Source organism: Emydura macquarii, unplaced genomic scaffold, assembly GCF_026122565.2.
Source record: "Emydura macquarii macquarii isolate MOO-44397 ecotype Brisbane River unplaced genomic scaffold, CSIRO-AGI_Emac_v2 contig_2365, whole genome shotgun sequence".
NCBI classification, from domain to species: Eukaryota; Metazoa; Chordata; order Testudines; family Chelidae; genus Emydura; species Emydura macquarii.
In genome coordinates this window covers 3,915,625-3,937,578 of record NW_027132502.1, presented here as the reverse complement: position 1 = coordinate 3,937,578, position 21,954 = coordinate 3,915,625, and the positions used below count along the sequence as shown (strand labels likewise).

Genomic DNA, 21,954 nt, shown 5'->3' with positions numbered 1-21,954 from the left:
TGAACAATGAAGTCCACAGCACTCTGAACTGGAGCCCAGAATACCTGATTCTACTTGCAAAATAGAAAATACACGTAACCCAACTGATACAGCCCAACTTACATTGTCACAGATAAGAAACCACGTCATTTACGTCTCTTTTATTGAAACACATCCACTGTATACACAATTAAACTGTCTTAGATAACATTTTAATTCTTTTCCCTGCCCCGAGAACTGATATGAGTGCTGCTGGAAAATATGATTATTCCAAGTACAACATATAACAGGAAATAATGCTTTGGAGATGACCCTTTTTGGAGTAGTGAAATATGTGCTTCATGCACCTAAATGCCTGGACAAAGCTATTACATCATCCTCATCTCTTTCCATTTATAAGATTTGTATCCATAGCTCTATGTGCCGTAAGAGCCAGTGAGGAATTCTCAGAGCGTGATCACTGCCCGTGTCTCTTTTGTCTAGTAGATTTCAACCCAACTATCTTCTTTTGGTTTCCTGGGTTATTAGGTGCCCTGTATCCGCATAGCTTGGTGTAGTTATAGTTAATAAAAAAATAACTTTGCCACAAAACCCTACGTTTTTATTCAAGTCTGATTTTCCCTTTGGAGTCAACTGTGGGACCCAGCCCCATGAGGGGTGGGGGAGGGAGCGCCAACCAGCCCAGCTCTGCCCCCAGCCACAGCTCCACTCTGCCCCCTACCCAGCTCTGCCCTCATACGCTCTCTGCCCCCAGGCCAGCTCCGCCTCTAGCCCCAACTCCTCCCCCATCCCCAGTTCAGCCCCCAAGCTCTGTCTTCAGCCTAAGCTGCTCTGCTGAGCCTACTGTGCTGTTATGGAGGGGGGTGGGCAGATTCCATGACTGGTAAAGGGGGCATGACAGGGAAAGTTTGGGCACCACTCCTTTAGACCAATCAAGAGACCAAGGCAGTCCAGCTTGGATTTGCTGAAGTAAAGGCTGAGAGGAGGGGTGACAAGCCCCAGGCCAGCGTAAAGCGCCTGCTATGGACGCCAAGGTTACTGACCTGGTCTAAACGAAGAGCACCATCAATGAAGCGCTGTTTGCGCAGATGCTTGGCGATTCGGTGGAGGTTCAAGACAGCTTGGTGGATTTCATCTACCGGATGCTGGGGAGAGATGGGAGGCAGTTCTTCTGACCGAAACACCTTCTCAGGGCTTTCAATCATGCTCTGTGCATGGTCATAGCTCAGCTTCACGCAGGAACAGATCACTGTTCGCCCAAACCATTCCTCAAGGATCTGCAAAAATCAGAAGATGGAAATAAATTCATTAGCCACAAGAGGAAGAATCTTCCATCCGTCACACCAGTTCATGCTTTTTTTTGCTAATGTGAAAAATAAGAAGATCCAATTAAACAGAGAAGGGGCTTGTGTGCAGATTGGTATGAAGAATCGCAAACACAGGCACCTAATCTTCACCCAGGTGACAGTCTAATTGGAAACCTACTAGAAGCTGGAGGTTCATATCTAATATGCAGCAGACTGCAGCCACCTTTGTTACAGGGTGTGGCCGACAAAGAACATAAACTGTGCTATAAGGTTAATAGACCTGCTTGGATCAAGATAGGAGACTGCCTGCGGGGACCTCCATATTAGACAAATGTTTATAGGCTATGCTGTAGAAATACTTGGGGGTGTCCTTTGTCCCCTGCTGGTCCAGACCGACCAATCTCCATCTCTCTCTTTTCAATTGGTCTTAAACCCATTACTCAGGCCAGGGTTCAGCCCGAAGAAACACAAAAAATAATCCATGAGTTTCCACAATCTTTCTGATCCAACAAAGAAAGGTTGCCAGTAAGCGCATCTGAAATTAATTTAAAAAAACTAAGACAGAAACCACCCAGATTTTTAAACTATTTAACAATAAGTCTACATGGAATTTAATCTGAAATTATTCATTAAGACAGAAAGGAAAAGACATTTTCAGATGAGACATGATACCAATGTGGCAAAGCTGCTAATAGCAGTGAGACCGTGTGAAGGGACAAAGCGGAGCCTGCTCTCTGGGACAGAGAGAGAAGGGAATCAGATTTATCAAAGGGTGAGGGGGTGATGCAAAGTTTGGAGAAGAAGGTTGAGGGTAAAACTAAGCCGAAGCGCTTAGAGAATGAGTGGAGCACTTTAATTCTGGCTCAGATATATCTGCAATCTTAAACTCGCAGTCGAGCAACAGGACTACCCAAGGAGGAAGTAGCTTCTTCAAGTGGGAAGGCGCTCTAGGAGGAATGTCAGGTCTCAGTAAGGCAGAGGGATCAAGGGCATTGCCAGAGGAGGGCATGAACCGGAGGATTCACCACGGACTGAACTGATTTACCCACCACTAGGACCCATGTTATTCACCTCCTTAGTGCACTACCATACATACATGCAGCATAAACTCAACAGACTGGAGAATTGCACATCACTGGGCATCTAGGTCTATCTCCTATTAAATGAGTCCTGCACACCGGGAAATATTTTTCTAAGTCTTCAGCAACTAGAGGGTAATGTTTTGTGATTTAAAGTTCTTGGAAGGGTAGTTGATGTTGTAGAGGGTGTGTGTGTATATGTATATAATATATATAACCTTTTAGAGAAGCTATTAGAATGAATAGAGCTTAAAGAATTAGATGTCCTCCAATTCTAAAAGCTATTCTGTCTGATCTCAGCTTTGCTGCATTCTGTTCAGTTCAGTCTGACACCTCATTCTGAGTTGTGGGGTGCTGCTTTTACTTGGTCATTGACACATGGGTGAGATCTGCTGCCATGCTGGTCTCTTTCTAGCAGGCCTCCTTCCTCTTCTATATACTTACTGTGTTTTGGTTTTGCTGAACCCAGGCCTTTGAATTCCAAGTCTCTGCACTCTTATGCAAAACACATTAGGGCTATCGCAGAAGCTCCCAACCCTTCAGGGTGTCATGATGTAAATATAAGAAACTCCATTCTCGCACCAGTGTCAGAAATCAGGAATGATATCCAAGGGAAAATGCTGGGCTCTTTCCCCCTTTAATAGAGGAGTAATGACTACTCAGAAAAGTCTATATTTCAGTGCTTAAAAAAAGCTCTAAAAGTAAATTAGTGCTATTTTTCAATGTCACACACATTTCATTTAATTGTTACTAAAGTCCATTCTCTAAAGGCAGTGGCCTTCTGAAAGGGTTAAAGGACTGACATTGTTTTACTTACAAAAAATCAGTCACTCCCATGTAGGGAATCTCTAGGCATTTTAATGGCAGACATATTAACTGTAGGTTTATTTGTGGTGAGAGGGGTAACATGGGAATTGCTGGCAAACCGTTACCCTATAGTGGTGCTATCAGGCAGTGCTTTATAAACGCAAGCGTACTGTTTTGTAGGCTGCGTAACGGAAAGGTTCTCATAAGTAGAGCCCTGCAAATCTGCAGATATCCGGGGACCATTTCTGCGGATAGCGGATGGACGTGGATACAAATTTTGTATCCGCGCAGGACTCTACTCATAGGGCCCCTGTGTTCCAAGCCTCTCTCCATGTTACATTCCTTACAGCTCTGCATGTCACTGAAAGAGAAATCAAAGTTCAAAGGCCACATTCAGCAAGCAGAAGGGCCTGTTGACAGACTTCACTGCTTACTAAGCCTGAAGAGAGAAAATTATCCCATTCTCCTGCCTATACCTGCATCATAGTGTAGTAGCACTAGATGTGCTTTGCCCTGACTCTTAACGATAAGGTCTTGAAGAAAAGCCAAGCTGGAAAATGGTTCGTAGTTGCATCTCATCTTAGAAAGAGTAAGGTTCATTAACTTGCCTTCTATTCTTAATCAAACCCAGTGACCCAAACTTCCATTGCAGACTTGAAAGGCTTCCCGGGAGAAACCAGTTTGTCGAAGTGGTGGCAGGCAATCAGACTTCCAAAAGGAAAGTGCAGACTCTGATGTCAGAGACCTTTCCTAGCAGAATGCAGCCTGACTTCAGAGATCAGCATCCCTGATTCATGAGGAAAGATGCTGTGACTCCTCCAAACTTTTACTGGTTCAAACGTGGTGGATCTAAATATTGTTCTAAAACCAAGCATTAGTATCTAAGAGTTAGCAGCTTATCATCATTATTCAAAGAGCAATCAGTGGTAAATAAAGGGCCAAATGAGTACCTGGTATCAGAGGGTGCCTTGAGCAATTAGAATTCAGGACACAGAAAGCTGAAGACTTGCCAAACAACAATCTAAATCCTTCATAAATGCTAGGGATGGGCCTATAACTAGAGATAAATTACAACACTGAAGAAGTTTGGATACAGAGCTGCAACTGAACTTCGCAGTGCAGCCCCACTGCTAGTACGTACAAACGGAGATTTTGAACCTCTCCGGAGCAATGCAAACATTCGCAATGAAGCAAAACCAATTTTCACGGGAAAGATCACCTGAGGTTCACATCACCACAAAAAACAGACACGCCAGCCACCTTTGGCAAGGCCACAATGCACATGAAACAAGAGCAACGCACTTATGGGAGAGCGGCACGCTTGAAATACCAAAGAACTCTCCCTGTTTTTCAAAGCCTTTTAGGGAGAGGACGTGCGGTCGCCATTTCTGAGAGGGCCCTGCCACCAAAAAAGCAATCGAGGAGTAGTTATGCTGTCCAGAGGGATGGGAGATGAACAGGAGAGAAAGAAACGAAGAGCCAGCCAGAGCTGCTTGCTTCCCCCCACCCACGAGGGGTCAAACATGAAGACAAGTAGAGTATCACTTGATGCCCTCACTGACAACATGCTGCACCGCCATCCCTGAAATCATGACAATCATTTACACACTGCACAGCCTCAAAGAATGCAACCGGGTCTGTTCGAAAGGGCTATATCACAGTATGCCCATTAATATCATTTCTCGTTCTGGACGTAACAATCCAATCTCATGGCTAAGGGTATAAGCTGCCCACCACTGGGGTCAGGAAGGAATATTTTCCTCAGTCAAAGCATTGCATAATTGGCTATGCAGGTTGCAGGGCTGGAGGTGCTGAATCACATTTCTCTGACGCATCAGATAGTAACTTGCTGGAGACAAGATCCTACATGGGCAAGTGGCCTAATGCGGTGCAGCAAAAACCCTATATTCCTAACATTCATTCTCTCTCCCAATCACTGTAAATAACATTGCTTCCCTCCCTCCCTCCCAGTCTGACATTATGAGGATGTTCCAGTCACTTGTTCCACAGCATCCTATCCACAGGAGGAGACAGGGCACCCAGGGTTACCTTGCCTTCCGGAGTTAGCTTCCACAGAACAGAAAAGGTCAGTCTGTCTTTCATGGGATTGAGACTGCACAGCTCCTCACAAAGCAGCCTGGGCAGCATGGGGATCACCTGAAAAACAAGACAGCCTGGGTGAGGACATTCATTTCCTTGGCGCCGGACTCTCCCAAGGCACAGGTCCCAGCAGAAAGGAAGGAAGAGGTCTACACAGAGCATATCTTCAGCTCTCCAACTTACAACCTCCACGCCTTCTGGTTGCCGTTTTAACACCAGGAGGGATGGGGAAAGCTCAGGGCATGGCTACGCTACAATCTCCAGTCAACCTAGGCTGAGTCGACTTACAGCCACTGCAGTAATTACTGTGGGGGCCGATGTCCACACTGCCCTCCTTCTGTTGGTGGTGCAGCAGGAGCGCTTCCACTGACTGAAGAGAAGCAGCGTGGGGGGCCGAAAGCCAGGGCTCTCAGCTCCACATGGCTCCCTGCAGGGAACCCAGCTGTCCCACCCCCCATGCTTCTCACCTTCCCACTCCCAGCCAGGAGCAGGGGGGAAGCCGCCCAGGGCGTCTCGCTTTCCCATTCCCAGCCTGGAGTGCGGGGGATGCTGCCGAGAGCCCAGGGGGCAGCCGGGCACTGAGCCGAGCCGGGAGCTTCGATGCAGCAGGGCTCCCTGTGGGGAACAGGGAGCCAGGACCCCAGAGTGCAGCCTGGCTTGGAGTGGAGACCGAGCAGCAGCGTGGCTTTCTTGTCAATTTCACAGTGCCAGTGGAAAGCTGTGGATTTACTGTGGCGGTGTAGCAGGGCACTTACGTCAGCGTGAGCAAGGCTGTAGTGTGCACACGGACATAGTCAGGTCGACATAAGCTGTTTTATGTCGACTTAACTGTAGCGTAGACCAGAGCTCAGTGAAGTATAGCTGGGAAAGGCAAGAGTTTTCCAGTGATCAGAGGCGTAGGAGTCTGGATTCCTGGATTCTGTACCCTTTGCAAAATAGGTATAAAACTGCCTACCCTATGTCACAGAGATGAGGCAAGGCATTACTAAAGTTTGTACGGCACCTTGGTAGCCTGGGCCAAAAAGCAATAGAGATATTGGCCAGATAACCCAACAGAAACACTTGGTTTATGAGTAACCTACACGCAGCAAGGGGATCGAGAAGCCAAGGCAGGGAACAATGATTATTTTTAATTGTACTCCCTTCCAGTTCAACACAATGCCAGTGTATATCAAAACTAAACAGAAGTCATTGATAGGGATTCCATCTGTGAAATGACAGCCCATGTCCTATCAATATTTGTGGTGCTGAGCCCTGCTGCCTATCCAATGAGTTATTCTTAAACAGACTATAGCGGAGAGTAAAGGGTCGGAACCCAGTTCTCCTGATGGGCTAATTCAACATAACTCCAGCGATTTTAATGGTGGTGCACTGATTTATGCTAGCGGAGGCGTTCTCTCTCAGGTGAAGCCTGCGGAAAAGATCTTATTTAGCAGCCATTTAGCAGGTCAAACCTTAATGATTTGAAGTTTTATTTTCTTATTTCCTCTCTCATTATTGACCCTTCTGGAAATCAGTAAATACACTGATCAAAAAGAATGTATTCTTATTGTTTATGTAGGGTTGGTAACGAGCCTGGTGCTTTACAGGCAAGGAGGAACACAAATCCCCTGCTCTGAAGAGCTCACAATCTAAACAATTTACATACTGAGTGTAAGTTTTATTTCCTCTGTTAAATCCCACCATAATAAATACAGAAAGAGCGCTCTCTAAGTCACATGAACATGCACTGGTCCAAGCCCTGACGCCCATAGATTTTAGAGATACTACAGCAGAACTATCTGGAACTCTGATGAATAGCTGGGCTCTTAAAAGACACAAGAAATAAAAATTGGGTCTTTTTTTTTTCCCCCAAAGTGCACACATTTCATATTTAGCTTTCAAAGAAAGTTCCTAAAATATTTAATTGCATTTGTAGTTTGGCACCAGACCACTGCTCATAAATCCACTCTGACAGCACGATGTAATAATGCCAAAAGGTTAACTGTATGCTCTCTGACCATTCAGGAGCCATTTTCAACATGAATCAGCAGTGCTGGTTCAGCTAGAAGGTCAGAAGGGCATAGATTATGATAAGCTGTTTCCCACAACACAAAGGCTGTCAACTCTGTTATTCCAGTTGTGAAAAGCACGTTAACAATACTAGTAAGTTCATAATTTACAGATATACTACGTGAGGTCTGCCATGCTGCCTGGAAAGGCCAACAACACAAGGTTATAAATTTAGAATGTATTCTGTCAACACATAACAGAAAAGAGAACACAGCATTATGTCGGGAACAGCTAAGGGATGTTGGAAATTCCCACTTCACCAAAATCTCATGGGATTGTTTTGAGTAAAATCCTTACTGACATGTAAAGATCACACAGAACAAGTGGCAGTAGTTTAATAAAATTCCTAAATGCATAATCCAGAATAAAGAAAGCAGTTCCAGGTGCCCCTTCTCTGGCAAATGCCATCTTGTGTTAACTAAGAATACGGAGATCACATCCAAAATCTAGAGGGGCCCACTCTCTGGGATGGGGGCATCTGAAAGCACTGAACCCAAACAGACCTCTTGGTTGAGAGCAATGATACCTGTCTGAATATTTATGTGTATGACAGCTTTCCCCTTCCCTCATCTCCTACTGAAGCAACAGTATTCTACTAGAGAAATACAGGATCCAGTATGCTTTGCAATGAACCTGTGGTGCCCGTAAGCATAAAATACAGCTCAGATGATATGAGGGGATGCTCTTGTTTTAAAAAGTCCTCTTAAGTGTATTCGAGCATGATTCATAACTGATTCAAGCTGCTATAATGGCATAGAAGGGGTTCTGATGATGTAAAACACAACAAAGCTTTAACTTATATTATAATGATAGTACTAAACACTTCTCTTCAAGCAATTAATGGTTACAAAGCTACTATATCGAGTAGGGAAGTATTACCCCCATTTTACAGATGGGGGAAGGAGGCAGAGACAAATTGACCTGACTGAAGCTAGAGAAGTTATTGTTAAGGTTAAGATTTTGTCAGGGGTATTTTTAGTAAAAGTCACAGACAGCTTGTGGGCAATAAACAAAAATTCACAGAAGCCCGTGACTTGTCCCTGACTTTTACTAAAAATACCCAGGGGGTCTAACAGTCCAAGCCTGCCGCCAAAGGCTGACTGTTGCTCCAGACCCGGCCGCTGCTCCAGCTCCGGCCACTGCTCTGGTCCTGGAGACTGACCCATCTCCGGCCACTGCTCCTGTGGCCAGGGCTGAAGCAGATAAAGCCCTAGAGGGCCGTTAAAATCGTATTCTTAGTCATCGTGCAAGGGTTGTTTCAATTCACAGTCCCGTTTCAGGCCTTGATTCAGCAAGGTGCTTAAGTGAGTCGTCCCACTGCAACCAATAGGACTTCTCACGTGTTTAGTTACACACATGCGTAAGTGCGCTACTGAATTAAGTCCTTAGTCCTGTGTTCAGGACACACCTCTGTCGCCCTGGTCAGTTGTCTGCATCTGTTTAATATCTGGATCCTCCTACATATTTTACGCAGAGAATAAATTCACAAGTTTTTAAATGCAAAGTTCGGCTCATAACTGCACATTTCATCTCATGGCCTGAGCACTAACATAACACAGTCAAATACGGTCATATCTCAGAATACGGTCAAATACCAGATTGCTTTATACACACGAGTGCAGTATTTATACACAAAGCAGCAACAGTTCTGTCAGGCTGAGGGAGGAAGGGAGTTAGTAGGGGTTGTCCCGTGGCTCCTGCTTCCACCAGAAAAGGCTTTTGCAAGGGGGAGGAACAGTCGGCTTTTCAGATGTGCACATTTAAAGATCTGTGAAAGATTTGCAATGTGTCAGTGATGCACAGCGGTGTCTCGAATAATCAACGGACGTCTCATCTCTTCAGATGCCTTACCCTGAGAACGTGCGAGGTGACCATCTGCCAAGAGATAGCGAAGTGTGCCCGCCACTACATGGATTACTGTGGAATGTAGAGATTCAGCTGCTTGAAATGTAGGGAAATGGCTTTCCAGGCAAATGACTAAGGTCTGGCCCCGACGGGGCCCACCTCATTGGACTCTGTTTTTACTGTAACGGGAAGTGGCATATCACTGAAATAAAGTTCCCAGCATGATCACAGATACAGGGACTGAAGGGCTCAGCTCCAATTACTTTGAGCAATACAGCTGTAGAGCTCTAGTGGTAACTAGAAAAAAATAATTTTTCCAAATGAGAAGTGGGGAGAGAGTTCCAGCCCCCAGGAAAGTCTTTCTAGTGAATGTTGAGTAGAACCCAACCCGGAATCCTGGTTAAAACAACGGAAAGTGCATTTAACTTCAGTCAGAACTAGAAGCTGGTGAATACAACACTCTCTGCTGTGGTTTGCATTTCAAATCAAATTACAGGCAGAGGGTTTACTCTTCCATCTCTCTCCTCGGATAAATCTTCTTCCTGCCCATCTCCAAAGCATGTAGCCGAATCAGTGAGAGCCCAGCCAAACAAGCCAGCATCTTGAGGGAAACCAATTTCCTTTCGCCATGTTTTAGCTGCTCCCCATGGTGCTTTCTGAGTCAGTTACAAATCCGTTTGACAAGCTTTGCGTACCCTTCTGACACTGGAGGTGAGAGGGACCAGATGCAATGAATTAGAGGTCTGTTTCTACAACGTACGAATTCTGGTTGATGATGTGAAGTTATATTATGAAAAACTGCTGTATCAGGAGTGCCTGCATGTGTGTGGATCCACTGTCGCTGACAGGTCCCGTAGCAGGTACACACCAGACAGACAGAAAGGGAGATTCTAAGATGAATGACATTACCTTAACCACACAAAAGTTATGCTAAAAAAGCAGCTCAAGCCTTCAAAATTCAATCTAGCTGACCCCTCTGAAGGGAGGGGGAAGGTGCAAGTAGTGGAGACTTACACAAAAGGCAGAACGAAGGTGGCCAGGTGACCAGGAGGAGTTTAAATAGCAAGCCACATGGCAAGAGAGGAGCAAGACAGGAAAATGCAGCATGGGACAGGAGTGAGCAAGGCCAGTGAAGCTGGGGAAGGGGCTGTATGAGTGAGAAACCACCCATCATGTAACAGCCCGTGTGAGGCAAGGGCACACTGCCTGCCTGGACAGCAATGGTCCCTAAGGAAAGGGTCCTGTTGTAACGCTCATTGTGTTGTATGATCCGCACTCTCCTGTGCTTTATATATCTAAGCATAGAAGAGCATTAATGTGTTAGACTCTGTCTTAACTGCTTCACAACTGCGGCATGCCTCTGAGAGAGGTAAACTGTAACCAGGAGCATCACGCTTTTGGGGTGGAGTTCCGGGATTAACTGTTGAAGTGCCGGGGTTATCTCAGGGGTCAGCGTAGCTCCTGGGGACTTGGCTGAGAAGTTCCATTTCAGAGTCAGGGCCCAGGAAACATGCCCGAGAGCCCAAGGGAGGAACCAGAGCTGCAGCCTGCTGAGACTCCAGAAGCTTGAAAGCCCTGGGGATCAAGAGCACAGAGACATGGATTCCCAATGGGTGGCCAGCGGGAAGCACTCACTAGGACCTATTACTGTGACACCAGAGTAGGAGAAACATGTACTGAAGATGGAAGTTTTCCTATATATTGTCTTTCTGGGGCTATAAAACTGAACATGTCCTGACATACTGCTCGAGAGCTGGTCCCTCTAGATGGAAGGTTCACATCACATTATGTGACTCTTCGACCCTGCTTCTGAGAACACTGGGCTTTTGGCTTTTGCGCGTCTTGGGCTAATAAACTGCCTCTAGAATCCAATGTCTAGTTTCCAGGCCAAGTACGGATTCCTGGAGAGCTGTGGGTAGTTGGAGGGGGCATACACGCTGCACTGTAAAACTCACCGTTAGCTTTAAAAGGTAGAAACATCGGCTGGAAGTGTGACTTGCTCAGCAGGTGAGCCAGGGCAGCTCTATAATCAATGGGAATTGCCACAGACATTTATTTAGGGATGGGGGTGGGGGTGGCGTGGAGAGAAAAATCAATCAAGATAAAGAACAAAACACTGTTTAAGAATAGCCCTCTGGCATTTCCACAAAGTCACATGGACAATTTTATTTCCCTCAAACAATCTAATTCCCTTGCTGCCTTGGCTGATCGCTCTCAATTGGTTCAGGTTAATTATGATCAGCCTGCTGACTTCCCCGAGCGATCCCCTTCATCGCTGGTCTATCTGCTGGGGCGGTATTACATTACCAGTCTAAGCCTCCGTCAGCTGCTCTCCCCTGATGTAGGAAGGGGAACACTGAGATTTAACAATGGGGTGGGCTCAGTTAACCTATCACTCATGCACTGAAAGACACTCAAAGGAAATAGGCAATTTGTTTACGAGCCAAAATTTCTGCTTAAGAGTTCTCTTTTCTGTATCAACACTTCCATGAATTCAGATTTCGATCAATTCTTTGTTACCCAGCTTGACTTTATCAAAATATCAACACCCTGACAACCTGCTGGTGTCAAAAGTGAACGTCTAAAGTCCTTGGACTCAACATGTACACAGGCTTCCAGTTCCAATCTTTGATCTCTATTATAAAACAGGACCAGTAAAACATTATAGGGATTTATGGCTGACCTTTCACTCGAGTTGCTTCACACCTAAAATAACAACACCGTAAGATGTGCCAAAAGGGAGAAAACTTTAGGTTTTCTTGCTTTTTAAAAATCGATTCACTTATTTCTAAACCTTTGACTTTTATTAAACAAATTGTTAGCCATTACACAATAATTCATCTTCTGGACAGATGGTTCAGGAGAATTAAATATGTAGATTTATTTCATTTCCTCTTTCGGAGAATTTGCACTATTCTAAACCATGGCAGCATCATAGCTGCCTTTGTGGAACAATTCCATCAAAGGAAAGTCTATTTTCTCTGAGCGTTACCTTGCCATCTTGTTTCAAACCAGCTTTTATTAACCTCTTCTGTCCAACCCCCCACTTATTTTTAGCTATTTTGTTAGAATTAACTAACATCACATTAAAAAATTAGGAATTTTAAGATCCAACACATGAGCAATTTTTAACCAAGTTAGAGTCACTGGGAAAAATCTTCCATATTTTCAATATCTCACTTGATCTGCACTCCTAAAATCTATTCATTCAGGGCAAAAAAATGGATAAAATGCCACTCCTGGAGCTAACAAACAAGGCAGTTGGAAACCAATAACGATTTAGGTCATGATGTAAGTGGAAATCATAGTTAAGAATTATATCTAAAGCTGGTTGAAAACTCTCTGTCAAAACTGTTTTTCAACAGGAAATTGGGTTTTCAAATCAACTAATTTATTTGTAAAAAATGCCTGCTTTCTATGGGGAAAAAATTTGTTTTGGTTTAAAAAAAAAAAAACAGCCCCAAAAAAGCCTAAAAAACAAAATACCTTGATTTGGAAATGCTACCACCGTGCCTCATGGGTGTTTTAGTTTGACTGCCTCATATCACCATTCTCCTGTGTAAGGGGGCTTTCTGCAGGATTGTATCTCCCATGACGAACCAGGGCTAGCAACTCCCACTAATCTTGGAGAGGGGAGGAAGTGTGCCGTAGTAGATCATTGTGGGAGATGTCGTCCAACCAAGACGACCAGCCTAGAGAAGAAAACGGGAGCAGGAGGCATCCAAACTACAACTCCCATGAGGCATCTCAGCATCATTCACAAATCAAAATATTTCTGTTTTCAGCCTTCTTATATAGGATGGTCACTTACTGATAAGTGGAGGTCTCTGAACAAATTGTGTCTTCAGTTCCACACTGTAGCACCAGTGTGCCCTGTGTCTTGCAATGAGAGAATTATTCTAAAGCACTTTAGCCATTCAAAGCCCTTCTGCACAGACCACAGAGGCAACATTCCAATTGCTATTTCAAGTGGCATCCCCACGCCCATAAGCATTTAAAAAGCTCATGTATTTCTTTGGATCCTCCACAATTAGTTCCTACTAAAACTAATGTCATGGAAATAAATTATAAATCAACTGCTAAGAATAAACAACTGCAAACTGAAGCCAATGCAACAGCACGATCAGCATAAGAGAAATAGCTCTCAACCCACTGTGGCTGGTGGACAAATTAGAACAAAAGATCATTACTGGGATGTGGCATTTTATAAACAGAGGTCAATACATACACCCCTCTAATGGGTAATCTGTGTTACAATGTTCTGGGATCATCGTCCTCAGCACACAATGGTGGGGAACTACAGAAGCAATTTCATGAGGGAGAACTAAAAGATTTCTCTCATCAGTAAACACGAACCCCGTGCCTATTCTGCTGCACTGGGAAGTTTGCTCTTGCTGCATTTATGTCAGTCTGGCTAAGAGTGAGTAGAGGTTGGATCACGGTCTTTGACAGAAGTAGCTTATGCATACTAATTCCTTAGCACCTTGACCAATGCTCTGACCTTTCCCTGTTGTTTGGACATTGACTAGACATGCTTTAGAAGGTTTTTAAACTGTCCTGTGTCAGTATCGCTTGCTTTTCAATGGTCTCTGAAGCTCCCACTGAGATTTGAAGGTGCCACCTTATGAATCATAAGCAAATCTGGAAAGGAGAGGGATGGGAGACAGACCTGCACACTAAGCAAAAGAATGTTAATCAGAGATGCCCCTTCTTCTTTGCACATACGTGGAACAACAATGGATGGCATCTCTTTTATAAATAAGATGGAGCCCAACTGATCAGGAGAGAACAGGATCTGCTCTTATGAACTTTCTGCAGTCTCTTAATATTCCACTTTCTGTTGCTGCTGCTGAAAGATCACACAGCGGGTTGATAGAAAGTAGGCTATCTGGCTTCCTTCAATGCAAGAAGAGCAATGTAATATCTGATGTATCCTAAAAGCACTTTTGCACATTTAACTGCGAAAATCAGGAACAACATGGTATAAAATTTGGCCTGGAAACTTCCTAAACTTACCCCATCTAATAATGTAGTCAGCATTTATGCATTAGGATGTTTTACTTCAGAAATGTAGCACTTGTTTCTTAAGTTGCTTTGATGCCTGTTGAATTTCAATTTCATTTTATTGCATGATGAAAATATGTATTCCTGTTTTATGCAATGCTATCTTTGAATGTACTGAGGTTTTGTGCAACTTTGTTATCCGTGTGTTGGATCTGCTTGTTTCTTGTAGGTTTACTATAATAATGGTTTGAGTTTGTTTCATTGCTTCTGATAATGACTCTTTATAATGAATTTAAGGGAAAAGGAAGACAATTTTCAGAAGAAGGAAATCGCTATTCTTACCTTCTGCACTAGATAGACACTAGTTGCCCTTCCACTGGCCACTTTATCCAGCGCTGTTCCTTCCACAACAAAGTAACTCACATCTGCAATATGAACACCCACTTCAAAGTTTCCTGAAATTGCACACAGAAGTCAGGATATTATTAGGGAGTGAGGAGAGAAGGAAGTAACTGCATCCAAAAGTCACCTTTTAAGAAAAATTTCAACAATTTTACAATCACTAGACTTTCTGCCAGGTCATTTCTGGCAGAGCAATTAGCCAAGATGTATGAGCATAGAGTCATCAAGAATGAGACAGCAAGGAAAATGTACAAGAAAATGACAACATCCAATTTTCATGAGTATTTTCCCCCTTCGGACAGGCCTTTACATTTCCAGATATAGATTCTTTTGACTGATTATTCTATTTTAGCAACTGGCATGCTGAATTCCACCCTCTCCCCCTCCCATCTCATTGTCGAACCCCGCCACAACCTGCCAGTATTGCTGCCCCTAAGACTGGGTCTGACAAGAGTGTTGTATTCTACAATGCAGCTTGTGATCACCCTCATCTAAAAAGTTGAAGTGTGCGCTACAGAGACTACAATCTTTGGCCGGGACTAAGAATGATTTCTTTACCAAGGGACCTATGTGCCCCCATTACTGCTGCGGATATGCACTTAGTAAAAAATGTGTGACTGATCGTGTCTTTCAAATCTGGACCATGTTACAGTGATTCAGGCCTTTGTCACCTTGACATTAGGACACTGCAAAACCATCTACCTAGGCTGCATCTTAAAATCATCTAGAAACGCAAGGTAGTGCAGAATGCAGTAGCAAGCTTATTATGCAATACTGCAAACAGGAATAGCATTCCTCTGTTGAGCTCTGCACTCCTTTCCGCACTAGTTTTCATTTCATTTCCGGGTGGAACATAGGTTGCAGTTTATGACCCATGAAGCCTTAATTGGCTTAGCACACTAGCTACCTGAAAGCCCAGCTCTCTTCTTGCATGATACTGTTGTGGTTACAATTAAAGGAGGTATTTATTAGTGGCCCCTTGGTTTAAAATCCAGAGGGCTGCTACCAAAGTGTTTACCATGAGGCAGGCGTCCTTAGCTTGGGAAGTAATTTTATCCCTTGGTCCCTCAAGGAATGCTACAAGCACTCTCTGGTTTTTCACTAAGAGCTGGGCTAACAGATTTACAGTGGTTAGCTGTGGAATATTTTTAACAGCAGCGGTCTCTTAATTGTTGATGGGTTGGTTATTGTTTTTGTTTTTAAATAGGATTCACCCTAGATAATGACTTTTGTATCACAGATATTTATCCTTTTTTTAAAATACAACTTACACTAATTCTGTATTAGTAAACATCCCATATATGAGCGGGCAGCAGGTGTATAAACAAAGCGTGAGTCTATAGCATGATCGTTTGCATCTAATTTCTGTATTTTAAGTGTAGTTTGATAACACATACATATAATACAGTAGACGCTCGTTAGCAACAACATACTGGTGCCCTTTTCGTATATTGCTCCTAAGCGGCTGTTGCTATTAGGGGGCGTGTTGACAATTCTCAGCAGGGAAAGTGTTCTCAGGGAAAATGTTGCTCGTAGGTGGCGGTTGCTCTTACAAGGTGTTGCTGCAAACAAGAGTCTACTGTAATTAAGCACTGCTGTATATCTGACTGCACACCCTTCTGAGAAAGCTAGAATTTTATATGCTGGGAACTGAACGTTATAGATAGTAACAGCAGGAGTGAAAAGGTTCAAGATTGCCATTAGGACATCCACCCATCTTAAAATTCTGGTACATGGGATGTCAGAGAATAGCTGAGCGGCACACGGTGCGTGCATTAAGGTTCAAACATATTACAATTCATCCATCGAGTTCCACTAATTAATGCTTGTACAGTCATTTGAATATATAAAGTATTCAATTATTTGCAGTCCACTAATGGTCAATTCAATAAACCGTATCTAAAGGCAGCTGAAAAGTGCACGGAAGAGGGAATGGTGCAATTTAGGTTTGTCCGTCTAACCTGTATTCCATTAAAGTGGCCTGCAGAGACTAAATACAATGGGTCACAGTGGGAGAGTGTAATAATCCAGTCCCATACTGAGGGACAAACTCCATAAGTCATTAGAAAGCTTGGGAGAAACGTCTGTGGATTAAAGATCAAACGGTTCATCTCAGAAAGCTGCCTACAGCTGTGTTGTGATATTATCAGATGCCCTAAAAGCTGCTCTACATGGATCAAGAGTCCAAACCTGAAACTACTTAGAGAGTAAGTCTAAGACCAACAATTCTACCAAATGTTTTAATATTACAAGCATTTGAAACCAACACTTTCAGAAGGTATAAAAAAAACCCACCTGATTTCTTTTGAAGTCAATATTGTAATGTATTGACCCTACAGGCAAATATTGACCAAAGGAAAAGGAGTGGGGGTCATTACATCATGCCTTTAATGGCACCTGAATTCAATATGCACACTGTTACATACGTGAACTTTTTGTCCTCAGCAGGGAAGAAAAAAAAGAAGAAAAAAAATCGACAAACCAAGAAAGATCTCATTACATGAGATAATAAAACATGAAGGTAGCCAATAAAAACACATGGAGCAGAGTTAAATTTCACTCAGGATTCCCACCAGAGGTTCTAAAAGCAGGGGTCAACTTGAGCCCTCTGCTTTTGAACTTTTAATGGAAGCCCTAAGTAAATATTTTGTTACATATATTGACATAATGTGCACTGGCAGCTCTCAGGTTTGTGCTGCTGAAAGTATGACTCACTCATTTCTCCCCACCCCCCAAAATAAAATCCAGTCCAAGAGAATTTGGAGATACAGCGCAGAGATTTCTGTAATCAGCCAATGACTTCTCTTAAGCCACTGCTTTTAAAATGTCCTAGACAAAATATCATCCTCACCTGTTCAACAAACGCTGCACAGAAATACCTGTGGATTGTTCTCTTCTGGTTTATTTGCTAGGAAAAGGAAAGATCTTTGGGGATACAGAAATGTGGCTCTCCAGAATTCCCCTTCGGGTTTGTGAATATTTTTTTTTTTTGGACTAACTGAGTTTTGTTTTTAAGTCACAAAAAGGAAGTTTGTAAGATGGACATTATTTCTTAAGGAAAAAGAGAGTGTGATCTGCAGAGAGTGAAGGAGAGTTAAACCAGCACATTCCGCTATGAAAAAGGACAAATGTTGAGGTCTGGAAAAACGACTCACCACTGAGAACAGAGGCCTCTGGGAAAAGTAAGGGTGGGCACAGTGCAGGCCGCATATGGCCCGCTGCAGTCTACAAGTCATGTTTGATAAGGCAGTACGATTTCAGAGCAAATGGAGGCTGCACATCCCAGGATGCAATGCTCCATCCTGATTTTGTTTCTAGAGCACCTTTCTTCCCAAAGTGCTTTACAAACCGTCTAGACTTACTTCGCCACTGACAGGCAGCGACCTCTAAAGACAGAATGCAACTACAGCAGCGCGCAGCAACACACAGACTTGTGTTCAAGACACAGCAACCTTAAAGAGAAGTTTAAGATCGGATGCAAAGAAGAACACGGCGCTGAGTAAATAAATGCATAGGAATTTAATCAAGCAATTGTCCAGTTTGGAATCTAAGCAAAAGCTGAAAGCTAACACCTACTTTAGTGAAAAGTGCCATGCCAACTTTGATGGCCAAGAGAAGTCAGGACAACATAGTTTTATATCTCATCTAAAACTAAACAGCTTTAAACAGAAATAAAACTAGATTCTTCAGTCCCATTCTGACAGTGCCATCATGAGGCTGCACACAGCTCAGAAGTTTAGCACTGGGGGATTAGGACTGGACAAAACATATTTTATCATCTAACCATGTCCTCGGTTACTAGACGCTATGGATTAGGGAATATAGATGGTGCCACGTATGTTAGAGGCAGAAACTGGTACTGCTTGAAAGCAAACAATTGCATTGCAAGACCCAACAACAAAGAAAAGCTATCTAGAACTCTACAAAGTAGAAACAGATGCAATGACTTGCTCTCACCCAGCAAAACTGCCTTTAGGGTTAACACATTTTGCAAGATTAACGGTAGCTGCAGTCATCACACTGATTACATGCACTCTTTGAAATGCTGCAACTGAAAAACAATCCTGTTTCTCACGTTGCAAAAAGACAGCAAGCCTTTTCCAATAATACAATTCACTCCTACTTTAACAACAACTTAGCGGCTGGATAAGATGCAAATCATAGACTTGTGCCATCTCCAAGTTCCCTTAATACAGTGTGTGATCTCATACTGAAGTTTAACAAATGACAGAGCTAACAATGGCAGCCTTCCACTGGAATGATGCTTCACGGGGTTCCAATTGGTTTTTTAGAGGGCTGACTCTTTGATTTGAAAACCTGATTTGTTTGAGTCCATTCCAAGATGTTGTATGGATGCAAAGCTGATCGGATGCTGAAATCACATTTGAACAAATTACGTGTGTCACCTCGCAGGAGAGATAAGAGAGAGCTCGTTTTTGACTTCTTCGCTAATGACCTCACTTTCTTGAACAAAAACAGCTTAGAGAATTTTTTTCCTTCATTATAGAAAAAAGGATTAAAGAGGGTTGAAGGGGAGAGAAGAGAAAAGGCTCTTTCAATCTGGAAGAATTGCCAGCACAGCGATTTGTGTCAAGTGTTTGCTCTGGGACTTTGAAAGCTGAAGTTTATATTTATGGGAACAGCAATTAAGACAACACCCCGGTAATATATTCATACTCAGAGAAGGCAACCAAGCAAGTTAACATTGCACAGGGTGTTGGCATGCACTGTAAAGGAAAAAGCACACGTTTCACGGCCATGCAACTCAGAACCCAACATAAAGTTAAGGTGGCAGAAGACAATTCCTTAGAATTTGGAAACTCCCTCCCTGCTTTCTTCCACAACTCCACCACCACCATGATCAGGAGAAAAGGTGACAAACACTTCCATTACTGTTCACCTGAACATTTAATACAAGAACATGGCTGAAACAAAGATAAAAGACCACTTTATGTTGGCTTACTAGTAGCACTACAGTTGTGTAGGGGCCCTACACAAGAATCAGGGTCTCATTGTGCTAGGTGCTGCACAGAGAAGTAAAAGACAGTCCTGCCACAGAGAGCTCACCTTCTAGAGCATGGACACGATGAAATTGGTGGATGAAATAAATACAGGAGGGGGCTGGCAGGATTTGGTACCAATAAAACAATAGTCCCCAATACAAATCCTATCTGTAGGTTTCATGGCATCAGGTGGATGGCACTTACTGTAGGTCTGCACAGCCCCTGAGAGGGTACATCCGAGTGCAAGTAGACAAACATGCTAGCTCTGCTCACCATAGAGCACTAAGAATACCAGTGTAACCATGGTGGCATATGGGGTGGCTGGAGCTTGCTGGTTGAGCACATACCTGGGGGCTGGGATGAATTGTAGTTGGGTGCCTAGCACAAGCCCCCACCTGAGCCACCATGGTCACAATGCTATTTATAGCATGCTAGCGGGTGTCTGTCAAGCCATGCTGGGAACCGCCATCCCATCCGCTGCACTTCTCTAGCACCGGTGGCATTCACGGTGCTTTAACATCCACTATTACATGAAGTTCTTGCGCCAGGGAACTCCCACAAATCAGCAAGACCATCAGAGTAGCAGATGGTACCAAAGACGAGCAGACAAGGATTACATTGGTACCACCAAGTTTCACACATACTGAAGTGTCTGGTTTAGGAGATACACCGGAAGAGAGAAGCAGTTGTAAAAAGCTGCCCAGAGAAGTTATTTACACTGCTCTCATGCTCAAAGACAAAAAGAATGGCTTTTATTTGTCAACTGAGGTCACTCTTCTACCCCAGAAGGCCAAGCTATTGTTCCAACGGCAGATGTGATTTATTTCACTTATTTTAAAATAACGAGGGGAAAACGCTTACATTATATCTTCCTTGCATGCCCTGTGGCCGTTTTGGTTTCTGAAAGCACACTGCAACTGGGCATGAATATATTGCCTTATTTACCAAGAAACACTGAAACTTTTCAAGTCACAAGATGCCGTTTCAGCCATCTGAAGTCCAGCTACACATATTTTCAGTCATTAATATTTTTCTTTGCTCACTAAGTCCTCCTGTTACCAGCTCCTTTTGACATAAAACTTTAAGAAAAACTTTTGGCAAATAAAAACAGTCCCATTTCTTGGGTTAGTGGCTGAGTAAATGTGGAGCAAAGCTAGTATTTTCACTCAATTATCGGAGTGAAAGTTACTTTCTAAAAGATCTCCCGTATCTTCATTTCTGGAGCCTGCAGAGCTGAGCGGTAGAGAGAGAGCTAGATGCTGGCCCCCAAGAAGGGAGTTGCAGCACGCAAAGTCTGCTAAAGTCAACACTTTGAAAAGAGGCGAGAAAGCTGGCAATGCATACGCAACGTACAACGCTACATGGCAAAGATACAGATGAGGTGCCATATGCCACCGCTCTCTGCAGCAAGTGTCTACTTCAAGGGAGGTTCCTTTCCAAATCCCTCTAACACAGATCAGAGTTAGAAAGGCTCCCAGCACCTGCCACATAGTAGGTACAACTCTCCTGCTTCCCACCTGATGAAGAGACCTCTCCCTTCAGTAACAGCCTGGCTGAGGTCTTCAAGGCACTTGAGCTTCTCTCCACAATTCTGCAAGATGAATAATTAGTCATTATTTGTATTACTGTAGCCCCAAGAAGGCTCAGCTGCGGCTGGGTGACAGGTGTGCTAGGCACTGTACACAATTTGCAGATGATAGGAAACTACTCAAGATAGTGAAGACCAAAGCAAACTGCGAAGAGTTATAAATTGATCTCACAAAACTGGGTGACTGGGCAACAAAATGGCAGATGAAATTCAAGGTTGATAAATGCAAAGTGAGGCACACTGGAAAATATAATCCCAACATTACATACAAAATGATGGGGTCTAAATTAGCTGTTACCACTCAAGGAAGAGATCTTGAAGTCATAGAATCATAGGATTGGAAGGGACCTCAGGAGGTCATCTAGTCCAACCCCCTGCTCAGAGCAGGACTAACCTCAGCTAAATAATCCCAGCCAGGGCTTTGTCAAGCCGCAGCTTAAAAACCTCTAAAGATGGAGATTCCACCACCTCCCTAGGTAACCCATTCCAGTGCTTCACCACCTTCCTAGTGAAAAACTTTTTCCTAATGTCCAACCTAGACCCCCCCCTGCAACTTGAGACCGTTGCTCCTTGTTCTGTCATCTGCCACCACTGAGAACAGCCTAGCTCCATCCTCCCTGGAACCCCCTTTCAGGTAGTTAAAGGCTGCTATCAAATCCCCCCTCATTCTTCTCTTCTGTAGACTGAACAAACCTAGTTCCTTCCTGGTTTTCTGAAAATAGGAGGGTCTGCATCAGGATAGTCAATGACATGAGCGATGTCACAGAATGATGCATTCAAGGATCTCT

At 43.6% G+C, this 21,954-nt stretch overlaps 1 protein-coding gene across 3 annotated transcripts in view; it reads right to left on the bottom strand.

Moving 5' to 3' along the window:
• Positions 1-21,954, bottom strand: part of DIS3L2 (DIS3 like 3'-5' exoribonuclease 2) — a 261,720-nt gene that overhangs the window by 88,523 nt on the left and 151,243 nt on the right. For all 3 annotated transcript variants that reach the window (XM_067561129.1, XM_067561130.1, XM_067561128.1), the window contains 3 exons: positions 14,516-14,628; positions 5,222-5,329; positions 1,023-1,256 (listed from right to left, as the gene is read on the bottom strand). In XM_067561129.1, coding sequence (XP_067417230.1) covers positions 1,023-1,256; positions 5,222-5,329; positions 14,516-14,628 — 455 coding nt within the window. The remainder of the gene's footprint in view (positions 1-1,022; positions 1,257-5,221; positions 5,330-14,515; positions 14,629-21,954) is intronic.